Genomic DNA, 16,442 nt, shown 5'->3' with positions numbered 1-16,442 from the left:
AACTTAAGGTGGAATTCTTCATCACTCCTATAATTAATTTATCACGATGGTCATGTACAAACAGAATCCGCATTTGAAAAACACCAAGAAAGACGAAAAAAGTGATGATTTAATATATTATGGTTTATTACTCATCACAAATGTCATTATCATCATCAATTAAATACATCAGTTGTAGATCTGAAGGAATGAATTCAATTAGCTATGATTTTATTTCACTTTCGCCAGAGAGTGTAAAATGTAAACTTAAGAACACACAAGACATAACGGTATTGGGAGAAAAACAGCTGAAACGCTTTTTTAAATATTTGCATCAGTGGGGTCACTCCCAATCAAATGTAATCAAGGATGACAATTTCAGGATCAATGCAGAAATGTACAAGGGACCAGTAGAAATGGATTTAATTAATTCATCGTCAATATTGCAGAGTGCTGATTCCACAGGGTGAATCACAAGCTAGCGAGAGATTCATTTGATCATCATGACATCTCGAGCCCTCTGAAAAAAAGATATTATCATCAAGACATGAGCTGCGAGGACATATTGCTCGTAAAATACTGTAGTCCACGGGCCTCAAAGTGTGCTCAGAAAAAGTACTGAAGCACAAAATTCATCTTTCCATGGCACCGATCTGATCGTCATGATCAGAGGTGAAAACATCGCTGCCATCACCACGCACTACCAACAGTCATGATGGTTTGCATAGATGTGTTCAGTTTAAGTTTATCCTCACCAATACGAATCTGTGCCTCAAAAATGCACTGGCGTCAAATTAGAGGAGGGAGGGAGCGTGTGATATTTATATATTGAAATGACAACCATGTAAAGACCGGAAATAAGTGAAAAGCATGAATATGGAGGACACGTTGGCTACAATTACACGAAAGTCCCTCTAATCCTCAACTACAAAAACAGTACAGTTAAAGAGCATCAAAGTTTTTTTGCCATCAAATGGTTTTACACTATCTACCTGGCACTATTCATCGTATACTGATGGGGTTCAGTGCAGTTTTAATGTATGCATAAATATTTTACAGTACAGGACACTGAGTGTAAATAGATTAGGGAGATAAGTCTATAAGTCATTATGAATGTTACAACACAACTTAGTGAGACAGACATAAGATCTCAAATTAACAAACTATTGAAAGCTCATAAATCACCTCTTAGTATATTTATACAGTAGTATTAAGACCTTCAACTCCCAAAAATTCTGTCGAAATCACTCATCTCACCGTTTGTTCTGTCGGAGGCCCATTTTTCCTCTTTCTCTTTCAATACTGCACTTCAGTAAACTGGAGACTCGTGAACCTATAGCTGACCAAACCAACAACTTAAATAATAGCAAAGACATGCAATGAGTTTGTTGCGTAAAAGCAGAGGACTTGGCGTGCAAAGAAAAAATTTAAAGAAATTAAAAACACTTGTATGATCCCACTGCAGCTACACCATGTGTAGTCGGCCATCGTTCCAGTCAACCAGGTGTCTCTTACTCACATAGAAAAATAGTCAGATCCAAAATAATAAGAATAAGAATTCATAATATACTATATTTGATTAAGTTAACCACTTTGTACATAAATACAACAGAGCCCAACGGTCAAAAATCAGAGGTTAATGCTACATTGGCACACCTGGCACCTCCAGTCAAGTGGCTTCCTATAGGTCCTCAAGGTATGGATTTCAAAATATGAAACCGGCCTGTTGAGACCCTCGTTTTCTACGTCACAACACTAACGGAGTGGTCGACTTCAGTGGTGCTTTGTGACAAAAATCACAAGTGCAAAAATCATCCTTCATTCTCTTAAGATACTTGAAAATCACATTCTAATGGGTTAATGAACTTAAGTTCTTTCCCATACTGAAATTTGGCTAAATAAAATACATATGTAGGATTTTGTTCATCAAAAGCAAAACAATACTAATTTTACAGATGGACATTTGGTCTGCAGGACTTCTGTGCGGTCACCGCTAGGTACTGCATATTTTCACGCGACAAGTAAATCAATAATGTTGTTTCCACCTTTTGCTAAAATCCATCTCAGACAAGAAGTTTACACTGAGGCATGAAATTAAAACAGTGACAAAATAACACACATAAACAGACCATTAAAAAACAGCCACCAGTGCATGGTGTCTGGTTGTATTTTTAAATTTCTCCCTCTTTTTATCTGTGTACATTTCCTCCATCAGATTTATACCAATGACAGAAGAACTGGGTGGAGAGCCACACACGATTCAATGATGGTTTAAAAAGCAGGCAGAGGGATTCTGAAAACAGGGACACCACGCACAGAACATAACACATTACACTACACTACTAAGGCACACCCTCACTCACAACATTTAACATGACAATAAATACATCCTCAACAACGTTGCTAGCATTTCTGCCTTTAGTGCCTGCATCAGAGACAACTGTGTGAAGGGTTTTATTTTCTTTTTGTTCCAGATAACCTGTCCACAAACGTGAACTGATGGGGCATATTGAGCGCTAACAAGATCCTATGTGCTGTAGATGTTATATTTACATAATCTATGGCACCATAACTATTTCTGCAAACCTTCAGTTCAACAATCCTTTCAGTCAAGGTTCCTCTAACCACAGCCATCAATCCGATTAAAATAATAAAAATAAAACAAGAATTTAATAAAACTAAAAGAGATAACGACTGTAATCTTCTGAAATGTTATTCAGATTCACAGTCCATGCTCCAGTTGAAAAAGTAAATGTTTCCCATCTTACTAAAACTCAGTGAAAAAAAAAAAAAGCATTGAACGAGAGGCGAAAATCCCCTCGAGGTGCTATCGAAACCATGATCCAGTTTTCTCCATTATAGTCCTGGGACTACATTAAGTCTACAAAAGGTTGCGTTATACAGGAAGCCAATCCAGTTTTTTTATTAATCACTCTTTCTGTTTCTGGGGGTCTTTTGTTCCCCTGACCTCTTTTTTTGTTCGGCCTTCCTTTTCATTATCCTGGAATGACAGGGTGGGAAACTAGGCCGAATCTCTCGCTGCTGTAGCTCCATTTTTGTCCTCGGCTTCACCTCCCCCTTTGTCCTTTTTCTTCCCCCCTTTCTTCTTCTCTTTTTCTAGCCTCTCTTTCTCCTTCCGGAGCCTCTCTTTTTCAGCCTTTTCCTTTTCTTTCTTTTCCTTCAGTTTTTTCTTCTCATCTTCCTTTTCCTTCTTCTTGTCTTCTTTGCTCTTCTTCTTCTTCTTTCCTTCTTCCTCTCCAGTTGTGGCATCAGCTGCTGGCGGCACTTCTTTTTTTGAATCTTGAAATGGTGGCAGGGGGGCGTTGTTTGCAGTAGGAGAAGGGATAGTAGGAGTAATTTGCTCAGAGACGATCTTAGGGGAGGGGGATAGCATGCTGGGTGGTGGTGCTGTGCTTTGTATTGGGGCTGAAGCAGTAGGCTGACCCTGTGCTGAGGTGACGTCTGAGGCCTGAGCAGGCTCCTGTGATGAGCCAGCCGCAGCTCCAACTAAGGGGCTCTGAATGTGGGGTGCCGGTGGCCTCTGACCTGCCCCGGGAGGAATGGGTGGTTTATGGCTGGCGCCTTGTACCAGGCTTGATGTTACTGCAGGTGGGGACTGATACTGCATGCCCTCCATTCCTGATGGCCCTGAGAAGGAGCCTTTCTTGGGGTGGGACTGGAAGGGAGCCCTGGACTTGCGGAAGCCAGGGAGTGAGAGGAGGCTGGAGGAGGCCCTGAGGGGTCCTGGCGGAGGGATTGAGCTTCCCAGGAAAGAGAAGCTGCCACCAGAGCTGATGGAGGCGGCACGGCGTTTGTGCTCGAAGATAGCCCTTGTGCCGTGGAGGCGGCGGCCTGGCTGGTGTGTCAGCTCCCCTCTGGACTCCCTCCACTTCCTCACCTGGACGCTGCACTCCCTCTCTATGAGGGCTTCCGTCACCGGGAGCGTGATTATCTGAACACCACATCAGACAAGGACGAGACAGACAGAGGAAGTGAAGATTACTAAACTGGGGACTACAGGACAAAGTGACTCATAACGCGTGTCTCTGAGTCAACACAGAAGCAGGTTGTGTTTATGTACATGGTCTATGAGGCCAAGAGAAAGAGACCCACCTCGTGTACCAATATGTCCTCTCTGATAGCATCAGGTGAGATGTTCCTTAGACGCTCCATGGTTTCATACATGCCCTGCAGTTCCCGAAGTTTATCGACAGAGCCAAGCATTTGCTTCAGCAGCACCAGGCCCACACGAAACACTATCTTCACACCTAAAACCAGAGACTTAAGTCAGGTTTCTGTCAAACTACAGAGCAAAAATAAAACTGAATTTGACACACTTAGAACATCTGCCTAAAACATTTATATGTATACAAGCAAGTATCAGAATTTAAGACAGAACTTTTTTTTTTTAATCCAATTTCTTTTAACGTCATTACAATTCATCCCCAACAAGAGGTAAATGTAGGTATACAGTTCAGTTATAAACAGACAAAAGCTCTGAGAGCTGGCTGAACTTTATGGATATGTATGGTACCTTCACAGAAGAACATGTCCCATACACGCAGTACACTGGCCCATGGTAAAGTGCGTGAGAAGATACACATGAACCACTCAGTCATATAGAGAATCGGGTCAATCTTGAACTTCTTAAGATGACGGTATGCCATCGGACAAGTACGCCGTAACAGGGAGAAGAAGATCTCGCCATCTAGCTGGATCGCTTCCTAAAAGACACAAATCATGAGTCTTTAAGCTGAGAAACTTGACATGAAGGTCTGACAAAGACAGTTAGTTCATTCACTCACCAGTCCAGCGCTGTAGTAGCCAGGAAGGTACTTCTCGCATATCTGGACGAGGCACCAAAAAGCTTGCTGTGAAACAGAACCAAATTATAACAGCTGCAAATAAGGTTTAAATGTCATCAGAAAGTAGTAGTTTGTTTCTTGCTCTCTTCTCACTCTTCCTTTTTCTTGTGTTTGTTGTATGTAAATGATGGCAAGGCTGTGTTGTGATGTAGTGTTATGTGAATATACTCAGCCTCCCTGTCTTTTGAAACTGTGAAACAACACTTTCAGTAGATAAATACACACTTGCTGCTACCAGGCGTCCACTGAAATAACCAAATAAAACGTCAGTTTTGTTTCGCTTTCTCGCACACCCACTCTCTTTTTCTCATGAGCTAGCTCTTGATTAATGTGTTGAGGATGAACAGAAAGACCAACTGCATCTTGTGATGTGCTACACTGTGATGCTAATTCATCTTCCTGTGAGCCCACTGGTTGAACATCAAGCTGGCAATTATTTTATCTCGTGTAAAATCACACAGTGGGCATTTGAGATCACACAAGACTCTATCATAATACATTTCACAATAGAATTCCAGACATTTCGGTAGATTTTTCAGACCATTTTTGACATCTGAGTACAAATAGCTAGATGTTTAAACAAGCACTACCTATAATCATTTTTGTTTCATTTAATAAATAATATATTATTTGTTGTTTAGTTTCTTTTATAAATAAGAACTGAAAATGAGTTGAAAAAAGTTAAATAGTCTGCGCAGCCTTGCTTATACAGAGTGTCCATAGAAATGACGACGACGAAGCCATAAAAGATTTAGTTTCCTTATGCTGTTTACTTTTCTGATAACTACATCATTGCCATCCATCCATCCATCCATCGTCAACCGCTTATCCTGCGTACAGGGTCGCGGGGGGGGGGGGGGGGGGGGGGGCTGGAGCCAATCCCAGCTGACATCGGGCGCAAGGCAGGGTACACTCTGGACAGGTCGCCAGAACTACATCATTGCATAACTCAAATGTTTAGACAAGCCTAATATTTGGTTATTTGTGATGCTATGTATACAAGCAATTCAAATTTATTGCAGCATTTTCTTTTAAACAATTTTGGTCGTGGATGTCCAGTTTTGAGGCACTTGGGACACAGCTGTTTTGCAGGCTACATTCACAGGACTGACACCGATGAACCTTTTTCATTTCCCCACCTAGTGAGAACTTGTACCCCAATGGCTCAGCCCCTCACCTCAGCAGGCATATGCATGAGCAGCACTGCAGCCACTGGAGCCTGGGCCTGGCAGTAGCCCTCATCAGGCCGATAGATGGTATAGGCCTTCAGGATCCGGTACAGATCCTGTTGCCTGCAGGAACAAACACAATTATCCAGTGGCCAAACCACCAAAATACTTGACCAGTTAATGCACCTTCCTTTGACTTATGAAGGGAACATTGCAAATGAAACTAACTGGAATCTGGGTGTCCATAGCCTACTAGAGACAAATTTATCTGAAAACACAACAATAAGATAATCTTGATACATCTCAGTCACTTATATTCTAAAAGAAAATATATTCTTATATGTAAAGTGATTTCATATTTCCATATTTTCAATATTCTCTATTGGTATCATTTGCCACATGACATTAGTTTTTGAATTATCTCTTCTATTTTTGATATATTTACTCTATTCTAATCTTAGTAATTTTAGGTTGTATGTCGCAATCTGTTACTCCAACTTATGATACTGACCAGATAAAGATCTGTCCAGGATCAAAACATTGTCTTCTCGTGACTAAATAAAATTTGAGGATTGCATTCCGTGTGCAGACTGAGGGTATGTGTAGGGGGTTTTTTGTTTGGTTTTTTTACCCATGACCACCACGGGCAGCAAACATCTCATGGAAAGGGAACTGTCTATGGAGATCCTTCTCTATAATGTCAAGCCATTTAGCTTCTCCCGGCTCTCTCTCCAACTCCTGCAGTACAAAAAAAAAAAGAAAAGTTTTAGAAAAATTCTCATTGACTCACAGAGTCAGTTTCCAAATTAGCCATCAAAGTGGATTAGAGACAACACAAACAACACTAAGCAGACTGCTGGGACCCACACCCAGCTGAGGCTAGACACCACCCCCCACATGGACACAGATGCAGGGCCCTGACAGGCAGGATTACCGGTCCAGATAAGAGGCTTAAAGCATGTTAGGTCTGTGCCTGCTCCCCTTTAGCACCCCTGTAAATTGCCCTACTGAGCCACAATGGTCCTCACTTTGAGCCAGTAACTCAATAATAATACTGTAGCTTTTTCACTTAAATAATTTCAACCCAGCTACAACCAACTTTATAGAGAGAGAAACAAGTTAAGAATTAAGAGAGCAGACTTGAAGAATAAAAATATCAAACCAGATTTTCATGTTTCCATGTTAACCGCATTTGTGGAAGGCTGACCAAAAAAACATTTTCAGGACTGAAGATGTGGCTGCAAGTAGTAAGAATGTTACCAATGAATATAAGAGAAACTCCTCTACTATGGCGCTTCTCAGACACTGTTGAACATTTACACCAACTGGAGAGGATAACTTACACTATTTGACTACACAGAGACGAGGGTGAAAAATCCTGGATGATGAAATGTGATTGTTACTTTCAGGAAATGTACACCGATTACTGTTTTTTTTTTTTTTTCTTCAAACATTCTTCCTCTTTGTCTTAAACACTAGGGGACAACTTCCTGAATCTGTGTGTATGAAATGTACCTGTGTACGGGTGACTGCATCTTAGACCACATCAATTTGTTTTGTTATACTTTTCAGCCTCTCTGTTAAATTCAAAAATAAAGTAGGAAAAAAAAGACAATACATCAAATTTCCCAGGGTTGGCATCTAGGAGCTCTTGGCTGTTGGACAGCAGCTGCCAGGCTTTGGCTCTGAGAGAAGATGGAATCCCCTTCCTGCAGCGCAACTTCACCTACAACGCATAGACAGACATACAGGGTATTAGCTATGGCATAACGCCAAGTACACACAATCCAAGTATATCTGAAAACTATTTGAAAAGTTGTTGTGCAAACCTTCATGAAGCGATGTTTGATCCACTTATCCCAGTTGTGGAACATATCAAGCCATTTTACCTCTCTCTGTCTTGCGACTTCAACTCGAATTTCCTTTTCACTGTAATAGTGAAAAATTAATCACTGACAGAAGTGGGAAGTACTCTTTTTCTTTTCATACACCTAAATATTGCATATGATTGATGACGAATGATAATGTTCAGAGATTTCTAACTCGAATCTAATGGCACAAATAAATTACCTACACAAAACATTACGTTGAATTACTCAGATACAAGACATCCTTATCATTGACCAGAATGCACTGCCACTAATGAATGTAAATCAATTACATTTGAATCATTCAACAGTGGAAGAGCAATTAGCTTGTAAGAAAAGTAGAAGCAAATCTGACAAAAAAAATAGAGGAAGAGAGCAGATGGGTGTGAGTGGTAATAACTCAGAGACACATAGTCAGTACATACTGACTCACAAAAATGCTCGCAGCATTATCTGAGTCAGACCAAAGGGAGATAATGGATGGACAGAGCAGCAGAAAAAAAGAGGCCGATTAAAAGGAAGATAGACAAGCAGGATTTAAATCTATCTGTGTAAACCAGTTTTCTGGGCATAATCTAATAATGACGTCTTCTATTGCAAATAGTGAAGTGTCTACATGGAACCTTAGCGTACAAAAAAGAGAAGTGCGTTATTTTTAACAGCCATACTGAATATGAGTCTCTAATTTCAGATTATCTTAAGACTTAGACATAATGAAATCACACAGTGCACATGATCAATATTTTCCAAAGTGACTGTGAGAGTGAATCATTAGTTAATGTCCTTACACTTACCCTGATTCACTGTACTGAGTCCCACCTAGGAAGCCATATTTATCAGTGCGTCTGACAGTCAGGCCATTGATCTCAGAGTCTGAGCCCACAGAGCTGCCATCTTCTCCCAGCCCAGATAGAGACTCCAATGTCCCAGACATCAGGCTGGCTGACTCTAGGTAGCTGAGGGTGTCAGGGGCCGGCCGGGGTTTGGGTATCGGGAAGGCAGGCTCGTGGATCAGTGGGATAGTAGGACTAGGGTGTTCGGTTCTGGTAGGGGTGCAGGGCAGTTCTGCTTTCCTTGCTTCATTGTCAGGCTTTGGGGAGAGCGGAGGAGGCTGACTTTGTGCTTGTTGAAGTGGCTGTGGTGTCTCCTCTTCAGCCGATGCTGATGCTGCCACATCAGTGGATGCAGGAGGAGCAGGTGTGAAATTGGAAGCTGTAGCGACTTGGGGTTGGTATGCTGTAAGTTGACCGTCATCCATGACAGGATTTGGATTGTGGGTGACGTGCACATTGGGGTAGAGATTAGGACCATGGTTGAGATCAGGAGAGGGGGATGCATGTTGCACTTCACTCTGAGGTGATGGGTCACTTGACAGTACTGGGGTTTCTGTTTTAGTATTCAAGAGCTCCGCAGCTGCTGGGTCTCTGGTTATAGTCTCCTGCTTAATAACAATCTCTGCATCTTTCCCTGCTGATTCCTCTCCCTGAGGAACAGCATCATGTACCAACAATGTGAGAGTAGTCTGAGCAATGAGTTTGGGAGGACTCGAGGGTGGGTGGGGAGTCAAAGATGAACCCCCAGACTGTGCTGCAGTGGTGTTTCCAGTTAAAGCTTTGTCATTGTAGAGGGAAGACTTGGGCATGTGTACCTCCCTGGCAGACTCTGGAGCAGGGTTGTTGGTAGCAGGGAGGGCTGATGAGGACAGAGGGATGGATGGAGCTGCATGAGGATCACCCAATGTAGGTGGCGACGGGGATAGGGTGGAGAGTTCGGCCATGGTTCCACTCGGATCTCTCCTTTGCAAATAGAGAGAAAATGATGAAGGTGAGTGTTATTTTGCCAAAACCTGCAAATGTTTAGATCATATACAATGTATTTAACATATTTATAGAGGCTAGAGATGCTAATCTTCTTAGCAACAAGTCCTGGCAACTTTAAAGATCAACTTTGACACAAAAGAAAAGCTATCCATAAAAAACTGACTTATAGACATTTTTTTATGAAGAATGAACACAGTTAATTTCTTCTAAGAAACTGCACCAGATAATTAGATTGGGAAAACAACCAAAGTAGTTAACTATAGTTTGAAATCATGGAAATTCTTGGGAGACACTGCAGACATAAACATGCAGTTTTTACAAACCCCAATCCACGTTCAGATACCAAATTATTTATACCAAAATGTGATATTTGGTATAAATAATATTTACAGAAATAAATGTCTCAAGCTATATTTGCTCTTTTGCAAGAAGCCCGTGTCATACTGTAAAAGTACTTGAAGATAGTATATAACGTATGCGTATTTCAGCTACTTTAACATTTCAGAAAAGCTCATGGAAGCGTAACGTTACCACTCTGCTCTCAGCAAACACCAAGCCACAAAAAAATCTTACGTTACAGCCACTATAATATTTCACTTTACCACGATTTGACTTTATTATTGGGCTAGTCAGAGTGACAGAGAGACATTATTATTACTTAACAGTTTCTTCTACAGATGTACTATGACACTGGCTTTTAACGTTATCAACACAGCATCCACAGAGATCCAGTATTTTGCTGACGAATCAGGTTAACTTAATGTCTGTGGTGCTGGTTCCAAACCGCTATCGGTTACATGCTAGCAGCTAATAACACCACTTTTTGCCATATCCTCTCTGGAGGCCTCTCTCGAAGCGACTCAACTTCCCGATTCAGACACAGGAGCAATGGTTTACTAATAGCTAATACACCCTCCCAGCTTGCCAGGCCCTGGCCGAACAGCGTCCACGGCCTTGTCCACCCCCGCTGCCCCGGTCAACTGCACAACTTCAACTCCGTTGTTCAACTCACCCACCACCGGCTTGTCACTGCGACCCGTCCGCCTGGATAGCCAGGGGGTTCGCACGCCCCCCCGCCACAGCTCCGGTTCCGCAAACCACCTCTGTAAAATGAAAACAAAAAAAGCGAGACCGGGGCTGGAACCGCTGAACTGGGTGAGGACCTGGAAGAGCAAACGTCCCTGCGATCGGCAAGCTAGCTAGCTAAGTTATCAGCTAGCTAAGTTAGCTTAGCCTAATGTTAACTCTTAGCATCAGTCTGTTAGCAGTCTGTTAGCCTAGCTAGCTAGCTGAATGTTTCGGTTACATCGGTTAGACCTGCAGCGATTATTCTCACAAAATTCAAGTAACCTTCTAAGTAACCGTTTTCATTCTAAAAGAAAAAGTACATTCTTTGTTTTAATTTATCCAAGCGCAGCGGCAGGAACGGATCCAACACCCGCAGCCCGCATTTCCTACTGACAGCTAAGTTACGTGCGTGTTCCCGTCAATGTCGTCAAGCTCACGCACCCGCACAGGAGCCTCCCTTCCACCGCAGAAATATGCTGTGATAACACTGTACACTAGTAATGCATTAGTGCACTCTGCAATAATGCTTCATGACTTTCTTTCCTCCCCATTTAATTTTATCACACACATTCATTACAGTGCGTCTTATAATAAAATGTGTTTATTTTCAAAGGAAAAAAAGCTACTTAAAACCGAGAAAAAAAACACCCAAATACATTTACCAAGTCATAACAACGATGGGAGGCGGGTGAATAAATAAAATACACCATAATAATAAAAAAACATATCGGTGAACTCAGTGTTTTTCACTTTTAGTGATATGTTTCGTTGCACCAGTAGATGGAGCAATAACCTTTAATTACAATTTGTACAGACCTTGAAAATTCAGGTTTGTGGTGATCCACCACAAAAAAGCCTACATGTGGTAAACAGACGCACACACACGTTTTTTCCTCTATCACGACATTTCATTGACATAGATAAATAGAAAGAGTGCAGTACTGTGTACAGATCTTGTTTATTATGTTTATAGGTCAGAACTACATGAACACATGTGCACTGATATGTATGGAAAGGTTGATGAGTGGGTTGTTGTACTTTTTAAGTGCTATAGTGTTTAAGTAATGACAAATTGCATTTCTAAACTAGCTAGCATGTGTGGTAAAATTACTTGCTTTGTAGTGTTAGCTGCCTAAAGCAGCCAACTGTATGACTGACATGTTCTGCTCCTGTTCAGATAATAAACGGCTGCATTTAGAGATAAACGCGCTCTGTACTCATCATTCTACACACAATGCAAAGAGTCAAAGGGTTGCTTGAACCAGCCAGTTACAGTGAAGTGTAGCTGAGCGCAGATAACACAAGGAGCAAATTGCACATAGGCCTATTTGTTGTTATTTGTTAATCATTGTTGTTCTATATTTTTATATTTTGTCCATTTATATATTTATGTACACAATATTATCTTCTGTTGCAATACATCTGCACAACACAAACTGGAGTAATGCACATGTAAATATCCACCACCTTTTTCTTTCTCTCCAGATAGTCGTATTGTTTTTTTAATTATTTTATTATTCTCATATAAATTGCATTTGTTTATTCCATATTTATATATTTCTATAGTTATGTATGTCAACTGTATGTTTGTCTACATGTAGCACCTTATGACTAAAGCAAATTCCTCGTAAGTGTAAAACAGTACTTGGCAATAAAGCTCTTTCTGATTCTGAATCTGAAGTGATTAGAATAATAAGTAATAAGAGTCCCAGTTTAATAACCAGATACAGTATATTCAAGTGTTCACATACAATATGTTCAAGTGCCCTGGTAGTCCTGATGTGCAAAGAGTAGGGTGTTAAAGGGAATAAAGTCATAATACATTCCCTAGCCTGTTACCCCCTGGGTGCGTTCCGATTGCCCTGTAGTTCCCTGCTAAGTGGACTGCACAGGGTATTCAGCCATTTTAAGTGAGATTCCAAACCGCAGGGAGCACAACATGTTCACTTCAAAGGGCACTGTGAACCGTGTAGGGAAGAAGGGAACAACGGTCCATCAGTTCGCAGGAAGTTGACAAGAAAGATTTCCCATAAGCCTTTGCACCTCATAGGAGCTAACAATAGAGCAGACCACAGAGTTTGTATATCTGTAATTATTGTCGTTGTAACTAATGTTCTCATTATGTATATGATTATTTCAGAGGTTAGGTTGCCTAAAAACAACAATGCTCATATGACACTGACGTGTGCTTGATGATGTTGCAGGGTGTTCTTAATGGAAGAATTTTGTCAAGGGAAGTTTCCTTAACCGACATTCCCTGAGCAGGGAGCAGGGAGAACTGTTTATGTACACTGTGCATCGTCAAGTCTTAACCCTCAAAAACCAGCCTTTCTGTCGTTCTGACATAAGTCCCCATATACCTGCATTCACATTAAAGTCCCCACCAGGATATAAAAACATGAAGCACACATACACACCTTTCATTAGATTCACACTGAGGCATGCTTACAGGTATCATAATAATATTAATTTCAATGCTTTAAAATGTTTTGTTTGGGGAGTGTGAGTCGTTTCTCTGTGTTTGCTTTCATACTAGCAGGCATGTAAATGTTTTGAGGATTGCCATGGAAAACCACAGAAATGGGGGACACCCAGGCATGCTGGAACAACTTCAAGTTCGGCAAGGGAACTCCCATATACTTAGTCATACAAATGGTATCCAGCTGGATGTCATAGATCTGGAAGACTTTTTTCCACAAGAGTAGAGAGAGGGACTCGGCAACGTGGGTAAACATAGCTCATTGTCTCCATGGTAATCCAACGCCTGGTATCCATGTGAGGAAACATACACACTGAAACTAAATCAGTGATTTACGATCAAGAGTCAGGCCTCCAGGCTGCACAATAAAAACAAAAACAATCATTGCGGAAATTTGAAAGGAAAAAGTATTCCACCAATCTGGAAGAATCTTATTTATTAATCTGTAAACTTATAGAAAGGCCCTCTGTAATGCCAAAGCAGCGTAAAGGAACAAACCCAGGTTTCTTTTCAGCACTGTAGCTAGGCTGACAGAGAGTCACAGCTCTAATGAGCCATGTATACCTAGTAGTAACAACTTCATGAGATTCTTTAATGATTTAATTCTTATTTATAGAGACAGAAGTAATCACGTCCTGCCCTCAACTGGTACCGATTTATCTTCAAACTCAGGAACCTTGTTTCTTCATCCAAGCCATCAACCTCTCGGTCTCTCAATCCCCATCCCAACTAGGCTGGTTAAACAAGTTTTACTTTTAGTTAGCTTTACCATATATGATCAATCTGTCTTTGCTGACAGGCTACGAATCACACTCATTTAAAGTAGCTGTAATTACACACCTTCTAAAAAAGCCCACTTTTGGTCCAGGGATTTTAGCCAACTATAGACCTATATCTAACCTTCCCTTTCTCTCTAAGATCCTTGAGAAAGCAGTCGCCAAAAAAACAGCTGTGTGACTTTCTACATAACATAGTTTATAAACATAGAAATCCTCAAATAAACATAGCCTACATTTATTTGAGGATTTTCAGAGAGGATTTAACGTGCATCATAGCACAGAGACCACTGGTGAAAAATGACCATGTAATTGCATCAGGAGGACTTGTCTCTGTACTGTACTTGTCTGGTTAGATCTTAGTGCTGCATTCTATACCATTGACCATCACATCCTATTACAGAGAAGGGAAAATGAATAAGCTCTAAGCCGGTTTAAGTCCTATTTATTGTCATGCTCTTGGGTTCGCGATGTTATTTTGTTAATGTCCATTCCTGTTTTACTCTTTGCCTCTGTGTTCTTGTTTAGGATTGGTTAGTTGATCAGTGGTTCCTTGTTCTCTGTTGTATTTGGTTTCACATTTCCTTGTGTATTGTCAGTACCTATACGTCCTGTTTTATTTTGCAATCATTGGTGTTTGGTGTTCTTGTCTAGCTTTTTTTCTGTCTGACTAGATTCCTAATGTGTCTCACCTGTAACTAATTACCCTGCTTGTCTTCTAGACATACTATAAGTTACTGTTATCATTAAAATAAACCTGCAAAGTGTTCCTGCCTTGTTTAATATCTGCATTTGGGTCCACACCTCTGTTTCCCTGCTTTTGCACTCAGCCTTCCTAATATTTATCAGATCTCAGTTTGTTAATGATGAATCCTCTATGCACACCAAAGTTAAAAAGTTCACACAAGGATCTGCACTGGGACCAATCCTGTTCACTTTATATATGCTTCTTTTTGGCAATATTATCAGGAAACACTCCATAAACTTTCATTGTTATGCAGATGATTGGACTCCAATTATAGCTATCAATCAAGCCGGATGAAACCAATCATTTGGCTGAACTTCAAGTGTGCCTTCAGGATGTTAAAACCTGGATGACCTGCAATTTTCTGATCAGATAAAACTGAAGTTATTGTACTGGGGCCCAAACACCTCCGAGACACATTATCTAAAGATAGAGTTAATCTAGAGGCCATTGCCCTGGCCTCCAGCAGCATAGTGAGGAATCTTGGAGTTATCTTTGCTCAGGACACTCGTTTGTTTTTCACCTACGTGATATTGCAAAAATCAAGCACATCCTTCCTTGACATCCGTCAGAATGACGCATAAAAATTTCCATGCTGGATTACTGCAACTCTTTGCTATCGGGTTGCTTGAATAAGTCCCTTAAGACTCTCCAGCTGATCCAGAATGCTGCGGCGCGTGTACTGGCAAGAATCTGTTAAAGAGATCATGTTTCTCCTGCTTTAGCTTCTCTGCACTGAGAGTCTCCAAAAGTAGAATGGGAGCCAGAGCCTTCAGTTATCAAGCTTCTCTCCTGTGGGTTCAGGAGGCAGACACCATATCCAAATTTAAGAGTAGGCTTAAGACTTTCCTCTTTCATGAAGCTTATAGTTAGAGCTGGCTCAGATGACTCCTGAACATCCCTTAGTTATGCTGCCATAAATCTAGACTGCTGGGGGACTTCCCCTGATGCACTGGGCTCCTCTCTCTCTCTCCATCTATATGTAACCGTATCCCATTATTACATGTTACTAACTCCACTTCTTCCCTTTATTGCAGTTTTGTGCTTTCTTGTCCCTCTTTCCTCCTATCATTATCTGCAGGTGTTTCTGGCTCTGGAGCTCTGGAGTCTGGAACTGTGGTTACAAGTTGCCTACTGCCTCATGTTCCTGCCCGACATTCTTTGCTACAATTATTATTACTAGCTATATTATTATCATCAACATTACTATAATTATCAATACCATTATTCATTTTTGATCTCTACCACTACTATCATTAGTGTTTGTATTTTATGTGTGGATATTGTGTTGTCTGCTCCCCCACCCTGCTATCTCTCTCTCTCTTTCTCTCAGTCCCTCTCTTTCGCTCCCTCTCCCCCAAGTGGTCGAGTAGGTGGCCGCCTGAGTCACGGTTCAGTTCAAGTTTTCTCTACCTCCTTAGAGAGAGGTTTTTCTTTCCTCTGTCGCCAAGTGTTTGCTCATGTTGGGAATTGTTGGGTCTCTGTTAATAATATCATGTATAAAAAGTGCAATGAGATAACTTATTGGCACAAACATGTATGACAAATAGTGCACAGTTGGCACCATATAAATAAATTATATATGTAATATAAGATCAGTTATGGAAAGAAAAACAAGAAAATTAAGCCCATCCCTGTAATGTTAATCAAGTACAAAAACATGCAAAACCATG

At 41.0% G+C, this 16,442-nt stretch overlaps 1 protein-coding gene across 2 annotated transcripts; it reads right to left on the bottom strand.

Annotated features, from left to right (window-relative positions):
- Positions 1-102: 102 nt before the first annotated feature.
- LOC119893655 (TBC1 domain family member 10A-like) lies at positions 103-10,961 on the bottom strand. Of its 2 annotated transcripts, XM_038705953.1 has the most exons (10): positions 10,714-10,961; positions 8,676-9,677; positions 7,843-7,942; positions 7,632-7,739; positions 6,645-6,751; positions 6,022-6,136; positions 4,785-4,850; positions 4,514-4,703; positions 4,093-4,247; positions 3,002-3,931 (listed from the first exon to the last, which is right to left on the bottom strand). In XM_038705953.1, the coding sequence occupies exons 2-10, from the start codon at positions 9,656-9,658 to the stop codon at positions 3,002-3,004; spliced, it is 2,754 nt and encodes a 917-aa protein (XP_038561881.1). In that variant the 5' UTR covers positions 9,659-9,677; positions 10,714-10,961. The 2 variants fall into 2 exon arrangements, with proteins under 2 accessions (XP_038561890.1, XP_038561881.1); XM_038705962.1 differs by lacking the exon at positions 10,714-10,961 and having other exon boundaries at positions 103-3,931; positions 8,676-9,658.
- Positions 10,962-16,442: the final 5,481 nt, after the last annotated feature.

The sequence above is a fragment of the Micropterus salmoides genome, unplaced genomic scaffold (genome assembly GCF_014851395.1).
Source record: "Micropterus salmoides isolate LMB-PRFRI ecotype aquatic unplaced genomic scaffold, ASM1485139v1 Ms_hic_scaffold_10, whole genome shotgun sequence".
Lineage (NCBI taxonomy): Eukaryota > Metazoa > Chordata > Actinopteri > Centrarchiformes > Centrarchidae > Micropterus > Micropterus salmoides.
This window is presented reverse-complemented; position numbering and strand designations above follow the sequence as displayed.

Excerpts from the sequence above, each read along its gene's own strand:
- LOC119893655 (XM_038705953.1), bottom strand. The coding sequence starts at position 9,658 with ATGGCCGAACTCTCCACCCTATCCCCGTCGCCACCTACATTGGGTGAT. Across the intron at positions 4,248-4,513 it reads GGACATGTTCTTCTGTGAAG|GTGTGAAGATAGTGTTTCGT; the intron begins GTACCATACATA and ends CTCTGGTTTTAG. Across the intron at positions 3,932-4,092 it reads AGGACATATTGGTACACGAG|ATAATCACGCTCCCGGTGAC; the intron begins GTGGGTCTCTTT and ends TGTGGTGTTCAG.